General features: G+C 42.8%; 1 protein-coding gene across 1 annotated transcript; it reads right to left on the bottom strand.

Annotated features, from left to right (window-relative positions):
* Nucleotides 1–1,006: 1,006 nt before the first annotated feature.
* GABARAPL2 (GABA type A receptor associated protein like 2) lies at nt 1,007–12,406 on the bottom strand. Its single transcript, XM_081274531.1, has 4 exons — nt 12,251–12,406; nt 11,845–11,900; nt 10,559–10,731; nt 1,007–1,614 (listed from the first exon to the last, which is right to left on the bottom strand). The coding sequence occupies exons 1-4, from the start codon at nt 12,282–12,284 to the stop codon at nt 1,506–1,508; spliced, it is 372 nt and encodes a 123-aa protein (XP_081130657.1). The 5' UTR covers nt 12,285–12,406; the 3' UTR covers nt 1,007–1,505.
* Nucleotides 12,407–17,213: the final 4,807 nt, after the last annotated feature.

The raw sequence follows: 17,213 nt of genomic DNA, 5'->3' as shown, positions 1-17,213 counted from the left end.
TCATGTACATTTCTTGTTTTTGTGAGACTATTTCTAGAATATATACATAGAAATGGAATTTGATAGACCATGGATTATATACACATTGAACTTTACCAGATATTTGCAACTTGCTTTTGAATGTGATGGTGTCATACACTTAAATAGGGTGTGTGAGAATTCTAGATACTTCACATCCCCAACATTTTATATATTGAAAAAGTTAAAAAATAAAAGGATGTATGTATATTTGATATGGTTTGATATGGAAAGATCACCAGTCTACAATGTTAAATGAAAAAAACAATGTAGCCAGGAGTGTGGCTCATGCCTGTAATTCCACTTACTTGAGAGGCTGAGGCAGCCTCACCAATTTAGTGAGAACCTGTCTCAATATAAAATTTTAAAAGAACTAGTGATGTAGCTCAGTGGTAGAGTGCTTGCCTAGAATGTGCAAGGAAGGCCCTGGGTTCAAACCATGGCACTGGGGGTAGGGGAGCAATGTCGAGCTGGGCTCAGAGGTAAAGTGCTCACCTGGCAGAATCAGGGCCCTGGGTTCGATCCTCAGCACCACATAAAATAAATAAATAAATAAAGGTATTGTGTCCAACTACAGCTAAAAAATAAATATATTTTTAAAAAAGCAATATCTATATATTTATAATGTAAGAAAATAAGGACATATATTCATATTTAAGTATACTACTAAAAAAATAATAAAAAAGAAATATGCCAGTAAAAAAGCCAGTAAAACTAGTTTCCCATAAGGGGCAGAAGTCAGAAAACAGTGGGGGAAACAAGACTTTGCAACATATTCCTATCTTTTCATGTAGCCCTGGTACTTGCACCATGTGAATACATTAACTATTCTTTAAAAAAAAGTCCCCTTTTGATACCAAACACTGCTTCCAGTTCCAGACTGGGCTGCTACGGCCCCCATAAGCCCTTCTCCCAGCCTGGCAAAAGTAGGCACCATTTCTCTGACCCATTCAAATGAAAGTGAATAAAGAACATGGACACACTGAAATGCCTTTATAAGAGGAAATTTTATTGTTAATTATTTACCTTAATAGTTTCAGAAAGAGGAACAGATTAGCTCAGTCCAACATGATTGGCAGTTGGCAGAATCTAGTGAAGCAAGTGTTCTGATTGCTAAGGATTTAATTTGGATGCTTTTAATACTTAGCCATCTAACACTTCAAACATAATCCAGATTAAATGCATCATTTATTTCCCTTTCACTTTTAATACCACACCTACCTCACTTCATTATGGAAATATCTTCATTAAATATGATTCCCAGAGGAACAAGTTCTCTGGAGAATAAAGCCATGAGGACAGTGCACAAAAAGAAAAACTCAAAATAAAACTCTGTATGATAATTTACTAGTCTAGGGAAACAAAACTTTCCAATATATTAAGAAATAAATCCAGTTACAAATGCACTAATAGTTCTATGTGAAGAGGTTCTGGAACAACTGAAAATGGCCGGCTATTTACAAGATCCACAAGCAGGAACGGTGAGCCTAGCCCAGCACTGGCCCTTGGAAGCCAAAAGTGTTCTCTCCGCTGTAGGCCACATACAAGAATCCATCTTCATCTTTTTCCTTCTCGTAAAGCTGTACCATAGTTAGGCTTGAAAGAAAAATAAAAAACATAATTGAAAATTGAGTCTGGGTGTCAGGAGAGCAAAACCCAAAGATAAGGGGCTTGATCTTTAGGGACATACAGTAAAAAATAATTCAGGAATCAGTATCTGCTGTGACCTGCAATCTGTTTTATGGAAGGGAAATAGAGCCATGAAAAGATTAAAACAAATTAGGAATCAGTAGATAAAACCAGAATTAAATTCTCCATCCTCCAGTCCAGAAGCAGAACCATGTAAGTAAATCCTTTTAAAAAGCCAGCTCCTTGAATGAGCTCAGGCTGGTTAGCACCTGAATTCTTTTTAAATACCAAGGGCAAGGGGTGGGGGGAACTAAGCAAAATTAAGAGCCTAAAGACCATTCCTGTGTGGGTAAAGGACCCTGGTAAGAAAGAGTATATTGGGCTCTTTCCTCCAGGTGGTTTATTTGAAGATTTATAACTTGGACTTAATATGGTAGGTACAGGTAGGAGGAAGCTCCTAACCAAAGCCTCTGTGTCCCCAAAACCTCTGCGTCAGCATCATCTAAGAGAAGTTTCTCCCCTCACACATAAGGCAAAAAGCTCACACTGTATCTGGGAACCAAAGAGGCCTGCCTGTCCAAGCTCCAAAGAACCCGCCCGAAATAGTCTCCTTAAACTAAAAGTGGGTGGGAAGCTGGCTTTCCCTAGACAATAAAACAGACTGCAGTGGAAATCTAATCTAGTTCTATCATGAAACTGAGTTGTCCCAACTCCAGAGTGAGACTAGTAACACCCACGATACCATGCAAGTTTTGACCGCGTGTCTACTACCTGAGACAGAAGGAGGCCTATGCGTGCTAAACGTGAGTGTGACCACGAACGATGCTGTAACTAGAAGCAGCAGTAAGATGCTCATCTGAAAGCTCACCTCAGACATTTGAGGTTAACAGCCTTGACAAGTCTCAACATGTAAACCAGGTGTGGGGGCAGCCTGATTAGAGAGGAATCCCAGGCCTCAACCTGGTAAAGCAATGGCAGCCCCACCCCCTGCTGCTTTGCTGCTAGTGGGCTGACTGGGACCCACATGTAAACAGACACAGGCGCATCTATAAAAGGGAATTTTGTTTTCTCCTTTTCTATTCTTCCTGCACCATTTTCAAGCTTGGGACAGCTGTGTGGGAAGATTATTAAGGATGCGGGGTGGACAACTATGAATATGAAATGGCCTGCTGCCAGCATCCCATAAAATAAGAAAAGTGACCCTGTGAGGATCTCTTGACCTGGAATTTGTAAAATAAGAACTCCCTGGAACAGCTCTGTTTAATAAAAATGTCTGCTGTGACAAAAATGTCCTGTATCGCTGCTGTCCAATACAGCAGCCTCTGACTACATTCAGAAATTGAAATGTGGCTTGTCTGAACTAGGATGTACTATAAGTGTAAAACACAAGATTTCAAAGACTTAGTATGAAAGTGAAATAATCTTAATTTTGATTAAACGTTGAAAGGATAAAATTTTAGATATTTAGGGTTAAACTATTAAAATTAATTTCACCTGTTTCTACTTCTTTACTGTAGCTACTAGAAAATTTCCAAATCATATATGAGGTCTGCATGCCCTAAAACATGCGAGGACTCGGACGTAGGTAGGTAGGGGAAGGAATCCAGCTCATGAGAACACCTACAGTGCTCAGTCTCCACCTTGACTGCACATCAGAATCACTGGGGAACTTTACAAAGATCTCCCTGCCCAAGCCCCACCCCAGGCAACTAAGAATCTCTGGAGGAGGGACCCAGGCATTAGCACATTTTTAAATGCCTAAGATGAGTCCCTATGCAGCCAGGTTGAGAATAAAGAAACATTCTTTTGTGGGTGCGGGGAGATGCTCATCTTTAAGAGCTCATATTACCAGGGAGTAGGAAATCAGGAAGTGAGTACAAAGCCAGCAACCAACAGAAGAGCTTGAACATGCAGCTGAGCCTCCCCAGATTTTTACCCAGTGACAGAATGCCTGGAGAGAAAACCCAGTTTTATTTGAGACTCTTTAGGATGAGACTACTAAGAAAACAATTAAAGCTAGTGCCACAACTCTCTTTACCCCACATGGTCAGTGTTCAGGGTGCACAAATGAGACCTGTGGTAACATCTCACCATTGCAACCACCAAATGTGTTAACACAGTTAGCAGACACTGCAATACAAAGACAACCGTCCCCTGGCACTTAGTTGGGTTCCATTTGAGAGACCACGTTCTGCTCTTTCCCTAGCAAGTTAGAAGCCCTAGTGCAATGACTCTAAATCCACCACTAAATAAGAAATACTCACGGAGCTTCATACATACCAGCAGCCTACCCCAGACTCTCCATGGTGCGCACAGTGAGCAATGACTACAGAACCACTACTAAGGCAGGTTCTGAGACTCAGCCCTGACTTTTGGCAGGGTAGAGGCCCATAAAAAATGTGGCTTTTGCTTCTTTCTACTTTGAGATTCCACTGTCTTTTAAGTAAAATTTGGGTTTGTCAGTTTAAGCAATGCCCAAGCAACAACAGAGGCTGATAAAAATCCTAGTTATAACAGCAAGCATGGGCCAAACACTATTCCAAATACATAACACAGGTTAAGTCCTTCAATCCCCATAACAATCCTATAAAGCAAGTGCTATCACAATTCACAGTTCAAAGATAAGAAAACTAATGCACAGAGAGGTCAAATAATGCACCCTATGTCACAAAACTAGGAAACATTCTTATCATCAACTTGTGCTCCCTCTAAGAAGGAAAGTCTTATGTCTTTTCTGATGTTGTAATGTGACAGCTAATGGTTGTGCCTAATGTACAGTCCAACCCTGATCTTTTCTGTCACACAGAATCATGTGGAAGTTCTATATAGTTGACAATATAGTAGTGTGTCCTTACTAGTAGGGCAAGGAACTTGATAACCAGACAGTGCTCAATGCTACACAACTTCCTGATTTTGAGGCTTCAGTGGCTGCCATGGCACATTGGTATGGTCAAATGACTTGAAAATAGCCGTTTCAGGACTGGACTACATTCATGCAATGTCAGAATAACTTGGCAGGAGCCAAAAAGAACTGGACCACAGAGTTTAAAAAAAAAAAAAAAAAAAAAAGTTGTTTAAAGACCTAGTAAAAGTTCATTCAAGTGGAAGTACAGGGGGGCAAAATGTAACCTTACTCAGCAGATAGTCTGTATAGCAGAAGGCTGGTATGTTGGTTTAGAACACATTCCATAAGCCTCTCAGGGAATGAGCTCCCCTCTCAAAATCCAGAGGCCTGAGCCACAAGCACTGAATTGCTTGGAATGGCCGAGAACCCTGAAGCACAGAGGCAACTCTAATGCTTCTGCCCAGCTACACTACCCAGGCCAGCTAGGTGGTGGAACATCTCACAAGCAGCACTGCAACTCCAAGGCTTCCTGCTCAAGTTAGTGGGAGGTGGCTTAGAAGACACCCAAAGGTAACCTCCAGTCCCGCGTATGCATGCCTAATGCTGTGTCATCAAGTACTTCATACACACATCTGAGAAGGATGCTGCCTGGATGTCAGGGGCACTGCCACCTTCTAAGTCTGATGAGGAAAGAAACAAGAAAAGATAATGACAAATGGAAGACATGCGGCCAATCTAAGGTGAGGTAGGACCCTGAAGTACTGAGATGAACCTAAATTTTTTCCTAAAACTTTGTTCCCCACTCCTCTATTCAGGATCACACAGACCCAGGCAAAACCACTTCTGCACTGGAGGAATTAACCAACAAAAAAGGGCAAGTTTCAGCAAGATCCACATCCAAAAATGGCCGTGCTCCTGAAGGTAAACATTAATTTTTGTTTTGTTTTACAGTGCTGGGGATTGAACTCAGGGACTCATGCACACTAGGCAAGCGCCCTACCACTGAGCAACATCCCCAGCCTCAAACATTAGTTTTATGCTACTCAACAGCCCTATGAATTGAGGGAGTGCTGAATCCACGTGAAACCTGATGTCAGCCCCAGATCAAGGGCAGGTCACAGAGGCTGCGATTCAGGCTGACTCATAAACTGGCTGGACTGAGAAACACACTGGCCAGCTATCTGCTGAGGAACCCATGTCTTTTCACTGGACCTGGACTTATTTCTCAGCAGAAGGATAGGTGGGGTAGAGACAGGGGACAGTAACCACTACTATGGAAATTGGAAACGTAATGGCTGAAAAGGAAAAGTTCATATGGCCCTGAAGAGCCAGGAATGGTGACACACACCTGTAATCCCAGCTAAAGGAGGCTGAGGCTGGAGGACGGCAAGTTCAATACCTGTCTAGGTAACTTAGGGAGATCCTGTCTCAAAATAAAACATAAAAAAAAAAAAAAAAAGGCCAAGCATGGTGGCATATGTCTATAATCCCAGCAACTCAGGAGGCTGAGACAGAAGGATTCCAAGTCCAAAGCCAGCCTCAGGAACTTAGTGAGTCCCTAAGCAACTTAGTGAGACTCTGTCTCAAAATAAAAAATAAGAATGGGTTGGAGATATGGCTCAGTGGTTAAGCATCCCTGAGTTCAATCCCTGGTTCTCCCCACCCCCCCACCAAAAAAATGACTGGAGATGTGGTTCATTGGTAAAAATATTTCTGGGTTCAATCCTCAATACTAGAAAGTTTTTTTTTTTAATTATTTACATATGTATATATGTGTATAGGTTATATATACATGTGGATGTCTATGTATATATTCATTCTGAAAGATCTCCAAGATTCTAAAATATAAAGAAATGCAGGTTATACCTGTTTATCAGATTTTTCTCTGAAATGAACAGACCTTGTTCCATTGCTGAAATAAACCCTGTGGTATTTACCCAGAAATGATCAAGATTGCTAATTTTTTGTGTGTGTGTGTGTGTGTGTGTGCTGGAGGATTGAACCAAGGGCCTTGTTCATGCAAAGCAAGCACTCTACCAACTGAACTTTATCCCCAGCCCCAAAATTGCTAATTTAAGCTCATTTCTAAATAAAGGATGCACCATAAGACACCATCATCTTTAACAATACCAGTTTTGTGATGTTGAATTATAATATTTTAGATATTTTATTTAATAACAGACTTTTGTTTCTATCTTAAACAGGGAATTAAGATTCCTAGCTGCCATGGTGGTGCATGTCTATAATCCCAGAGGCTAGGGAGGCTGAGGCAGGAGGACTGAGTTCAAAGCCAGCCTCAGCAATGGCAAGGTGCTAAGCAACTCAGTGAGACCCTGTCTCTAAATAAAACACAAAAAATAGGGCTGGAGATGTGGCTCAGTGGTTGAGTGCTCCTGAGTTCAATCCCTGGCACTCTCTTCCCCCACCAAAAAAAGAAGATGATTCCTGTCTGTGCTCTAAAAATACAAGACCATTGCCAGATCTGGGTTCCCCGCTAAGGCCATGGCTGGGAAACTTATGTTCTTTGTCAGTTTTGTCTGCATCAAGTTAGTTCCGTTTCTGTTTTTGCCCTGATTCCTGATACAGGTACCTAAACTGAAAATTCAGCTTTCCACTGCTAAGTGAAAAAGGAAAGTGAGATTCCCCCATTTGTTTAAAAAAAAAAACAACAACAAGAATTCAGAAAGAATTAAGGAAGTAAAACTCCTAGGGATAAACCCGTCTCTATTTAACTTTAATTATTCTAAACTATAATGAAACCTCAAGGCAAAAATAACTGAAGTTACTTCAGCCTCAGGCATAAGTGATTCCTGTGCAGACCTGTCGATTATGCGAGAAGAGCTCCTGCAGGCCTGATGCAACCTCTGTGTTCTGATTTCCCTAGCTACTCTCTGCAGGCTGCAAGCACTGGGTGAAGGTTAAAGGAGACTCCAGGCTTACCCAAGGAGGCTGGAAAAGAGCTAAAGAGGAGGCTGTTCAATTGCTCTGGGGAGAAGATGGTGAAGCTGAGTCACACATCAGCTTAAGGAGACCCCGTAGCACTTTCATTTGTGTTGCTATGGGTGATTACATTTGCATAAGGCCTGATGGTGTCACATGGCTTTTTTGTTTATAAACAAATTTGGTTTTAAGAGTAAAACTCCAGGGCTGGGGCTGTAGCTCAGTGGCAGAGCGCTTGCCTAGCATGTGTGTGAGGCACTGGGTTCAGTCCTCAGCACCACATTAAAAAAATAAATTAAAAAAAATGCTATCTATCTACACACACACAAAAAAAAGAATAAAACTCCAAGATAAGCTGGGTGTGGTGGCAAAGGCCTATAATCCCAGACTATGAGACTGAGGCAGTAGGATCCAAGTTCAAGGCCAGCCTAAGCAATTTAGCAAAGACCCTAAGCAACTTAGCAAGACCTGGTTTCAAAATAAAAAATAAATAAAAGGGCTGGGGATGTGGCTGAGAAATTAAGTGTCCCTAGGTTCAATCCCCAATACAAAAAGAAAAAAAAGAATAAAACTCCAAGATGAACAAAGAATGGCTACATAAGTAGGGCAAGATATCATTAACTGTACCCAAAAGTGCTATGGACCTGGGCAGAGGGGCCCCAGCTGATGTTCTTTCTCTACATCCTGAAGAGTGAGGATTTGAGTTCTAAAATTCCTCTTCGTTGCTAGGTGTGATGGGCATGCCTATAGTCCAAGCAACTCAGGAGTCTGAGGCAAGTTTGAGGCCAGCCTTAGCAACTTAGTGAGACTATGTCTCAATTTTTTTTTTTTTTTTTTTTTTTTTTGTGGTGCTGGGGATTGAACCCATGGCCTTGTGCATGGGAGCCAAGCACTCAACCAATTGAACTATATCCCCAGCCCCATATGTCTCAAAATTTGAAAAATAAAAACAATAAGGACTCAGGGTATAGAGGTAGAGCATTCCAGGTTCAAGGGTTCAATCCTCAGTACTGCAAATAAAAATCCAGATTTGGGTCACATGTAATCTACTTTAGGAAGGATTCTCCCAGACTGAAAAGGCAAATGGGGCTTGGAGAGTTTTTTTTTTTTTTTTTTTTGAAGAGAGAGAATTTTTTAATATTTATTTTCAGTTATCGGCGGACACAACATCTTTGTTTGTATGTGGTGCTGAGGATTGAACCCAGACCGCACGCATGCCAGGCGAGCGGGCTACCACTTGAACCACATCCCCAGCGCGGGGCTTGGAGAGAAAATGGCCCTGAAGCAACCTCTCCTGACCTGAGAATCACTTTTCATTTCCAATTCTATTTATATATCAGGGATAATAAAAAAGGGGTAGCTCATAAAATCTACAGCCATTTTAATTGCTAGATTACCATGGCACCATCAGAGAAATAATGTTTCCAAAAGCCTGCTTCATTTCCTCAAGGAGTATCAGAAGATCAGCATGGAGAAAAATAAACTCAATGCCATAGACTCTAGTCATCTACTTCCTCCCACTAAGCTACCACCACCTCCAGGAAGAAGGAAAATAGGATCACCAAGGCTCTGTAAAGTTCCAGGTGGTATGAAATAAGAGTTTCCTCCTCCACCACCTTAAGGGAAGCTGAGAGTGACCTCAGGGGCCCAAGGTCTCCTCCCTGCTAACACACTGCTCAGAGTCCTATAAAGGGAGGCTACAAGATCCCAACAGTGACAAGATCACTACTAGAAACACCACCACAGCTTCCAGAGCTACAGCAATAGCATACCAAGGCACTCAAAGAGCAGTGCCTTTCATTTCTTTCCTGCCCCGCCTTGCTAACACACAACAGGAAGTGGAGGTGGTAGAGACTGTGAAAGCAGCAATCAGACCAAAGAATAGCCAGTTTTTCACCTTTAGTAAAAATAAGGTCTGGAATTTGGCTCAGGCCTCTTCTGGAGCTTTTAAGAATTTTCAACAGGAACATATTCTGGCTAGTTCCCAGGGCTGATGAACACCTTAAGTATTGATTGACTGATTGATTACAATATTGGGGACTGAACACAGGGTCTCATGCATACTAGGCAAGTGCTCTACCACTGAGCTGAATCCCTAGCTCTCCTTATTTTACTTCAAGACAGTGTCTCACTAAGTTGCCCAGGCTGACCTCAACCTTGGGATCCCCCTGTCTCAGCCTCTCAAGTCACTGGAATTATAGGCATGAAACCTTTTAGAAGTTTACTTTTGGGGGCCGGGGATGTGGCTCAAGCGGTAGCGCGCTTGCCTGGCATGCGTGCGGCCCGGGTTCGATCCTCAGCACCACATACAAACAAATGTTGTATCTGCCAAAAAACTAAAAAATAAATATAAAAAAAAAAAAAAAAAAGAAGAAGTTTACTTTTGGGTGGTAACATGAAACCTAGTTTGAGTCACTAAGATGTGACCAGGAATTTACACTGAGGGGGCCAGAATCTAGTTCTGAGCTCAGAAGTGCCCAATCAGTACTAGGAAAGGACTGACCAAAGATTCAAACTGAGCCTGTCCATTTTTCACAGGGGACTAAAGCTGAATTGTCAACTACACTGAAGAGAGAAATTACAGTGCTCCTGTCTAGATTCAGGTGTCAACAGGCAGCACAACAATTAAGCTGACAAAGGTAGTATAGGTCTGTGAAGGGACTTCAGAGCCCTTAACTGGACAGCAGCCATTTTATCAGACTTGAGGATCAAGCAGATACTGACTCACAGTGGCAAAGAGCAGACTTTTGTAGCAAGCACGATTATTAACTGAAGCTGAGCCTCAGGAGGGCCCATAAGCTTCCAGTGGAGAGCAACAGTGCTGATTTCAGGAACCATTAGCAGAAAACCTCATTTCAGGCCTAAGTTCTATCTATGGCTTAAACCTGAGTATGGGGATCTGAAGCTAGAACATTTTCTTTTAAAGTCCAACCTTGTCTTATTTTCTTGAGCCAAAGTTTACTCAAAAGTATATCAGCCCTTTATTATTTTCCTGGAGCTATGGTTGTGGCTCCACATTTGCAGGATCAGGACCCCTAGAGTTTCCAGACCTCCAAAGTTCTGAGTTCAATAAGCAGCCAAAGAGATGTCTAATATCAGAGGGCTCATCTAGTAAACATCTCTCACCTGGACTGTGGGACTGTCTTATCCACAAACAAGAAGATTGCCTTTTCAGAAGGAAGCTGGATCCTTTTCCTGATGATCCACATGAACTGGGCCACAGTGATGTCAGATGGAACCAAGTACTTCCGTTTGTCAATGTCAACAATCTGAGAGCCAGAGACTTTTTCCACAATCACCTGGAAAAGTAAGAAGAGGTCAAGACTGAATTTCCTAAATGAGGCTCTGGCCTTACACTGTCATGGAGGTGATGAACAGTGTGGGCAGGGATGTGGGTGGGAAACTGCATAGCATGAGAAAATATGCCCATGACTTAATAAGCCACACTCTGGAGGCTAAGAACCAATATAACTGTGTTATAGGGAAAACCTAAGTGCTTTTCTGTGGTCAATTATCTCTCTCACCCCTGATCTCAGCATTTGAAAGAGAAATACAGCTACTAAGCTTTTCAACATTTTATCCAGGCAGACACAAGAAAATCTGGTGAGGGTTTCTTCAATGGCCTCTTACTCTAGTACCCCAGAATGGACCCACACTACTGGAGAAGTAAGATCCCAAGAACACAGGAAACAAGAATGAATTGACTTATAACATGCTTGGCAATCCCAGCCAGTCAAGAATAAAGCTGTTCATATGGGCTGTTACTTCTCTCTGAACAGGTTTTGAATTTGCCCCTCCAGCTCCCTCCCCAAAGGAATCGGTTACAAGCAAAGAGCTATAATAACAGACCATGATGTCCCTTGAAAATCAATAAGGATAATAGAAACTATCCCCCACCATGAAATATCAGATCATTTGTATTATTGATTAAAGGGAAAGAAATTTCAGATTTTTTTTTTTTTTTTTTTTTTTTTTTTTGGTCAGGCATGATGACAGGGTCAGGGTGAAGAAAAGAAGCTAGTAAAGATAGAGGTTCAAAGTTAAAGCTGAAGGTCCTGGGACTAAAGTATCACTTCCAAGACTAAAGTGACAGACTCCACCACCATTCCCAAAGTGGCAGTGACCTGTTGCCCTGTCCTAGAACATCGTTCCTTACATAACTGGCGAGGGAGCCCAGAGACTGCAGACAGCTCACTGGCCTAGATCGGGAGATTCAGCACTGAGGCACCTGAACAGCACCAGCCCTAGCCCCTTACTCCCTGGCCGCCGCCGCCGCCCCGACCCAGACTGGCCCATCTGCTACAGGGACTGGAACCCCAACTTGTCAACTGTTGAATGGCCTAAGGCCCTATCACGGCTCCTCGACGACACAGGTGACAGTGGGGTGAGGGGGCGAGGGTCCAAACACTCACTGGAACCCGGTCAGGATACTTCGCTCGGATCTTCGCGGATTCCACGCATCTATGTTCTGTGAGAGAAACACACCGAGCTGACGTCGCGCCTGCCCGCCGGCAGGTCCTCGGTTCCCCGGCCGCTGACCCTCCTCCGCCCTTCCCCCCCAGCGACCCGTGCACACCCCGGGCCCTGAAGTGGCGTCCCCACAGCCGCAGTCCTTCGTCCCCTAGTTCCCGGAAGAACCCGCGGAGGTGGCAACCGGTCAGTGAAGGGCCCGGGGATGGGGAGGTGGCAGGGCTTTGGCGACCCGAGCCGGGAGCGCGGCATCTGCCCCGCCCGCCCTGGCCCAGAGCGGCTCGGTGGGGGAGGGGGCTCCCCCGCCGCTCCAGTCCCCTGCCGCTGGGCAGGCGGCCGACTGCTTACCCAGCGAGTGGTCCTCCTTGAACATCCACTTCATGGCGGCGGCGGGGAGGGGACGAACCCGGCTCTCGGAGCCGCGGAGTTGAGCGAACCGACCACAACAACAACGACGGCGGCGGCGCTGGCGGCGACTACACGACAGGCGGGACTTCCTGCTGCCAGAGCCTAGCAACCGGTCGGGGCGGGGCTTCCGGCGCCATCGATAGGGCGCCTCACCTGGGGGCGGGGCCCTCTCAGGGGGCGGGGCCGAGGAGCTGGGGGAGGGTGGGGAAGGTGAAATCTGGACGGTGGCTGCCGGGTGCGTGCGTGAGTGACGTTGTGGACGCCGGCTAGGAGTGGACAGGAGTGTGGTGTCGGGGCCGTGGGGTTCCGGAAAGAATGAGACTGATAATATAGGGCACTTATAGAAAGGGGTATTTTGGGGAGAAGTGGCTTTGGTGACTGCGTATTGGGGTTATTAATGACAGAAGAGGTTTCTAGTGACTGTCGATGACAAGGGAAATGTTTGGGGAATATTTTTTGGATTGGTGACAGGTCGGGGGCTTAATATTTGGAGGAGACTAGTTCGTGGGCATTGTGTGTGGAGGGCTACTGATGACCACCCGGGGTCCATTATTGGAGCGTGCATAATAGGTTGCCCTGGACCTAGACATTGATTTAAACAAATCCCATTTCTTTCCTTAATTCATGAGTAAGAATTTGAATAAACATCTAGGAAAGATATAACAAATACGCATTTTTAATTAATTTGTATTGGTGCTTTATACATAGTAGTGGAATTCATTGACAAATATGCATTTGAGTGGTGTAACATCACTGATCACAGAAAGCCTTTATCCTTAACTGACAGAGGCAAAGAATGTTCATCCTTAGACTTGGAGAATTCCTCTGAGAACTGGTCATGAGACAAGTTGCCTGTCTTGCAGTGGGAGTGACTTACCAATCACATCTGGACTCAGCATGTGTGTACCTGACTAGGCATATCCTTGAGGTTCTCCAATCAGTGATGTAATACTTTTTTACCAAGCAGAGTCATCAAGGAAGTCTGGTCTGGGTCACCATCTGTTTATGAACTAGTAAACATGTAACAAGAATATTCACATAATTACACACATGACCTCTGTCACGTGCTTGTGATTCTGATGCATCTATCAGGCCTGTATGTCTGAGCACTGTAATTCATCGTTCCCTGTAGCTGAAATTCCTGATGGGTGCTGTGGAATCTAGCTTCATTCTAAAAGTATTTTTGTTATTTTAAAATTGTGATTTGGAGCAACCAGAATAGATTTTTGTTTAGTGGAGTGAAAAATTCCTTGAATTTCATGCTTTGAAATGGTATTGTTGCATACAAGTACACTGTTCCACAGGCTGGGGAAAAACAGTGAGCAAAACACACAACACCCTTGCTGTCATGGGATTTGTATTCTAATGGGATAAGACAAAAAATAAATGTCAGGTAATGATAGGTGCTACTTAGAAAAATAGAGCCTGGTAGGTTGCTAGAGAGTGCTGGTGGGATAGAATGCTAATTAGATAAAGTACTTGGAATACACCAGGAATGTGAAGAACTCCCATGACTGGAACTGAATAACAAGTGTGTCAGGAGATGAGATCAAAGATACCAATGTGTGTGGCACTATGAATTCCATGCAAAGAACTTTGGATTTTACTAGAATGAGATGAGAAGTGAGTAAAGGGGTTTAAACAGAATTGTAACAAACACATTGGGACCTTTTAAAACAATCAGGGCTAAGATGAATCGAATTAAGCTCACTGGTAGAATGCATGTTTAGCATGTGCAAGGCTGTGGGTTTAATCCCTGGCACCAAAAATGACAAAAAAGGGCTGGGATTGTGGCTCAATGGTAGACCCTTGCCTAGCCTGTATGAGGCACTGGGTTCAATTCTCAGCACTGCATGTAAATAAATAAAGTCCATTAACAACTAAAAAAAGTATTTTTTTAAAAAATCAGACTAGTTTCTGTGTAAATAGTTAGAGATGATAGGGAAATGAGGGTAGAAGCAGGGAAATCATTAAGAGTAGATTGTAATAATCCAGGTGGAAAATAACACTGGATTAGACAAAGATGGTGTCTGTGGAGATGATGGAAAACAGTTGCATTCGGGAGATACATATATGGGTATACACACACACACATATACACATGTGTATATATAACGTGTGTGTGTGTGTGTGTGTGTGTGTGTAGCTGGGAATTGAATCAAGGCTACTTCACCTGTCTCACCTTGTCTCAAAAAATAAAAAGGACTGGGATGTAGCTCAGTGGTAAAGTGCCCCAGTACTGCCTCCCCCCACCCCCACCCGCCAAAAAAGAAAAAGGATTGGATTCAAGGCCCCTTGCTTCCCTTTACACAGCTGGTCATTGTGCCCTAGTCCAAGCAGGCAATGTGTAAGTAAACACTAAGTATACTTCTCAGGGAAAAGATCCACGGCTCACCAACTCATTGGCTTATCTCCTAATGTCCCAATGATGTACTTTCCTCATGTGTTTTTTTGATATCTTTTTTCAGTTCACCATTCTAAATGGCTTGTATGATCTGCCTTAATATGCATCCATCATCTTCTTTATCTATTGGGTCATTGTATTTAGCTGTTGAGTCATTGTATTTAGCTGTTGACTGTTCTAAGGTCCCTGGATGCATTCCTAGAGGAGGTGGTTAGTTGAGGAGATGAATCAGAAGGAGAAATAGGATAATAGACACATGCAATGACACATTAATAGACCTGTAAAAACTCACAGGATGAGTTTCAAATATTGGAGAGGAATTTGAACATAGATTCTGAAGGATAACTAGGACAATAGGGCCAGCACAAAACCAGGTGGGACTAAGCAAGAGAGGACCTCACAGAGAATGTGAATCTTCTGATGCAAAGAGAAGGATATACTTTTCAAAGGTAAACTTTCCAGTTAAAAACAAAGGCTGGGGGGCTGGAGCTGTGTCTCAGTGGCAGAGTGCCTGCCTATCATGTGCGAGGCGCTGGGTTCGATTCTCAGCCCCACATATAAATAAATAAAATAAAAGTCCATTTTTAAAAAGGCTGGGACTAGGTGTGGTGGCACACACACCTGTAATCCCAGCAAATCAGGAGACTGAGGCAGGAGGATTGCAAGTTTGAGGTCAGCCTCAGCAATTTAGTGAGATACATGCTCAAAATAAAATAAAAAGGACTGGGGATGTATGTATATAGTGGTAAAGCACCTCTGGGCTCAATCCTCAATGCCAAAAATAAAAGACAAAAATAAAAACAAAATGAAGCCTGGGGTTGGAAAAAAATGGAAAGTGATATAAATACCAAGGTAAAATAAATGTTTGAAAGCCTTGAAGCAAATATTCAGGAGTTCTAAGTTGACTAGAAAGACTGAATAAAAGCTTCTGTAAAGGAGAGGAATAGGACTAAAATGTGTAATTTTATGAGAATGAGCTCCTTTGGAGATAACTGTATGAAACACAAGAGCATTATGGAAATGGAAAATGAGAAGTCAGTTCTCTGTCATGAATATATGAAAAAATGGCAATATACACAGATCTTTGGCATTTTCTAAATCTAATACTCTCAAAGAATTGAATTTAGAGCCGATGAGCACAATGGAGCATGCTTGTAATCCCAACAGCTTGAAAGGCTGAAGCTGGAGGATCACAAGTTAAAGGCCAGCCTTGGAAACTTAGTGAGACCCTCCCTGTCTCAAGATAATAATAATAAAAAAATAAAGAGGCCTGGAAATGTAGCTCAGTGGTAGACACCCCTGGGTTCAATCCCCAGTACTGAAAAAAAAGTTGAAATAAAACCACAAAGACTAGCTTCTTCAAATCATGGAAGCAGAGTATCTGTTAGCATCCATTATTACTAATTACTTCTGAAAAGTTCATTGCATCTCAGGAGAGCTGAGGCACTTTATACACCTCTGTTCCTCTTTTCTTATCAGTCACTTCCCTGTATCTCAGCAGTGAATTATCTACAGTATATTAGATCCATCTTTTCCAAAGGACCCTTCTTTAGTGCTTATTTAAATAAATGAAAGTCATCCTGAAAGAACTGATACAGGCTAGGTAGCTTAGTAGTGTATCACTTGTTTTGCATGCTTGAGGGCCTGGGTTCAAACCCCACTCTCCCCCAACAAACAAACAAAAAAGTATAGACACAATATAATGTCAGAATCATACTACAGAATTAAGCTAACAGTTTGGTTTTTTAAAACTATTTTTTAGTTGTCAAAATATTTTATTTTATTTTATTTATATGCAGTGCTGAGAATCAAACCCAGCCTCATAGCCTCACACATGCTAGGCAGGCACTCTACCACTGAGCTACAACTCCAGCCCATACACATTTTTGTTGTTGTTGTTGTTGTTTGGCACCAGGGATTAAACTCAGCAGCATTTAACCACTGAGCCACATCTCCAGCCCTTTTTTATATTTTATTTAGAGACAGGGTTTTGCTGAATTGCTTAGGGTCTCACTAAATTGCTGAGGCTGGCTTTGAACTTGGAATCTTTCTGCCTCAACCTCCTGAGCAGCTGGGATTACAGACGTGCACCACCACCACGCCTGGCACAATTTCTGTGTTTCAAGCTATGTTGCCACCTAAGTAAAGATTTACAGCAAGAATGATTAGTACTGGACCAAAAGATGTCAAAAGCATTTTATTGCTAACAGCATTAATTGACATCTTTGATTACAGTAAGGGTCCTGGGACAGTTTTCCAAAATGTGCAGGTCTTAACCCACTTCTAGATATGCCTTCAAAATAGAGGCATCCACTACTGGACTCTACTTCAAAGCATAACCTCACACTATCTCTTGACACAGCAATTTGATACCTCAGGACGTTGTGATGAGAACTTGGCTAAGGGTCATAAAGATAATCGACCATGTTTGAAAATTTGGTTAGGTGTCGGAAACATTCAATTAAATGATAGGCCAAAGTTATCTTTGAGCAGGACCAT

This window comes from Spermophilus citellus (genome assembly GCF_964194105.1).
Source record: "Spermophilus citellus genome assembly, chromosome: 18".
Taxonomy (NCBI): domain Eukaryota; kingdom Metazoa; phylum Chordata; class Mammalia; order Rodentia; family Sciuridae; genus Spermophilus; species Spermophilus citellus.
Note: the sequence above shows the minus strand (reverse complement) of the source record. Positions and strands in the feature narration are given on the sequence as shown.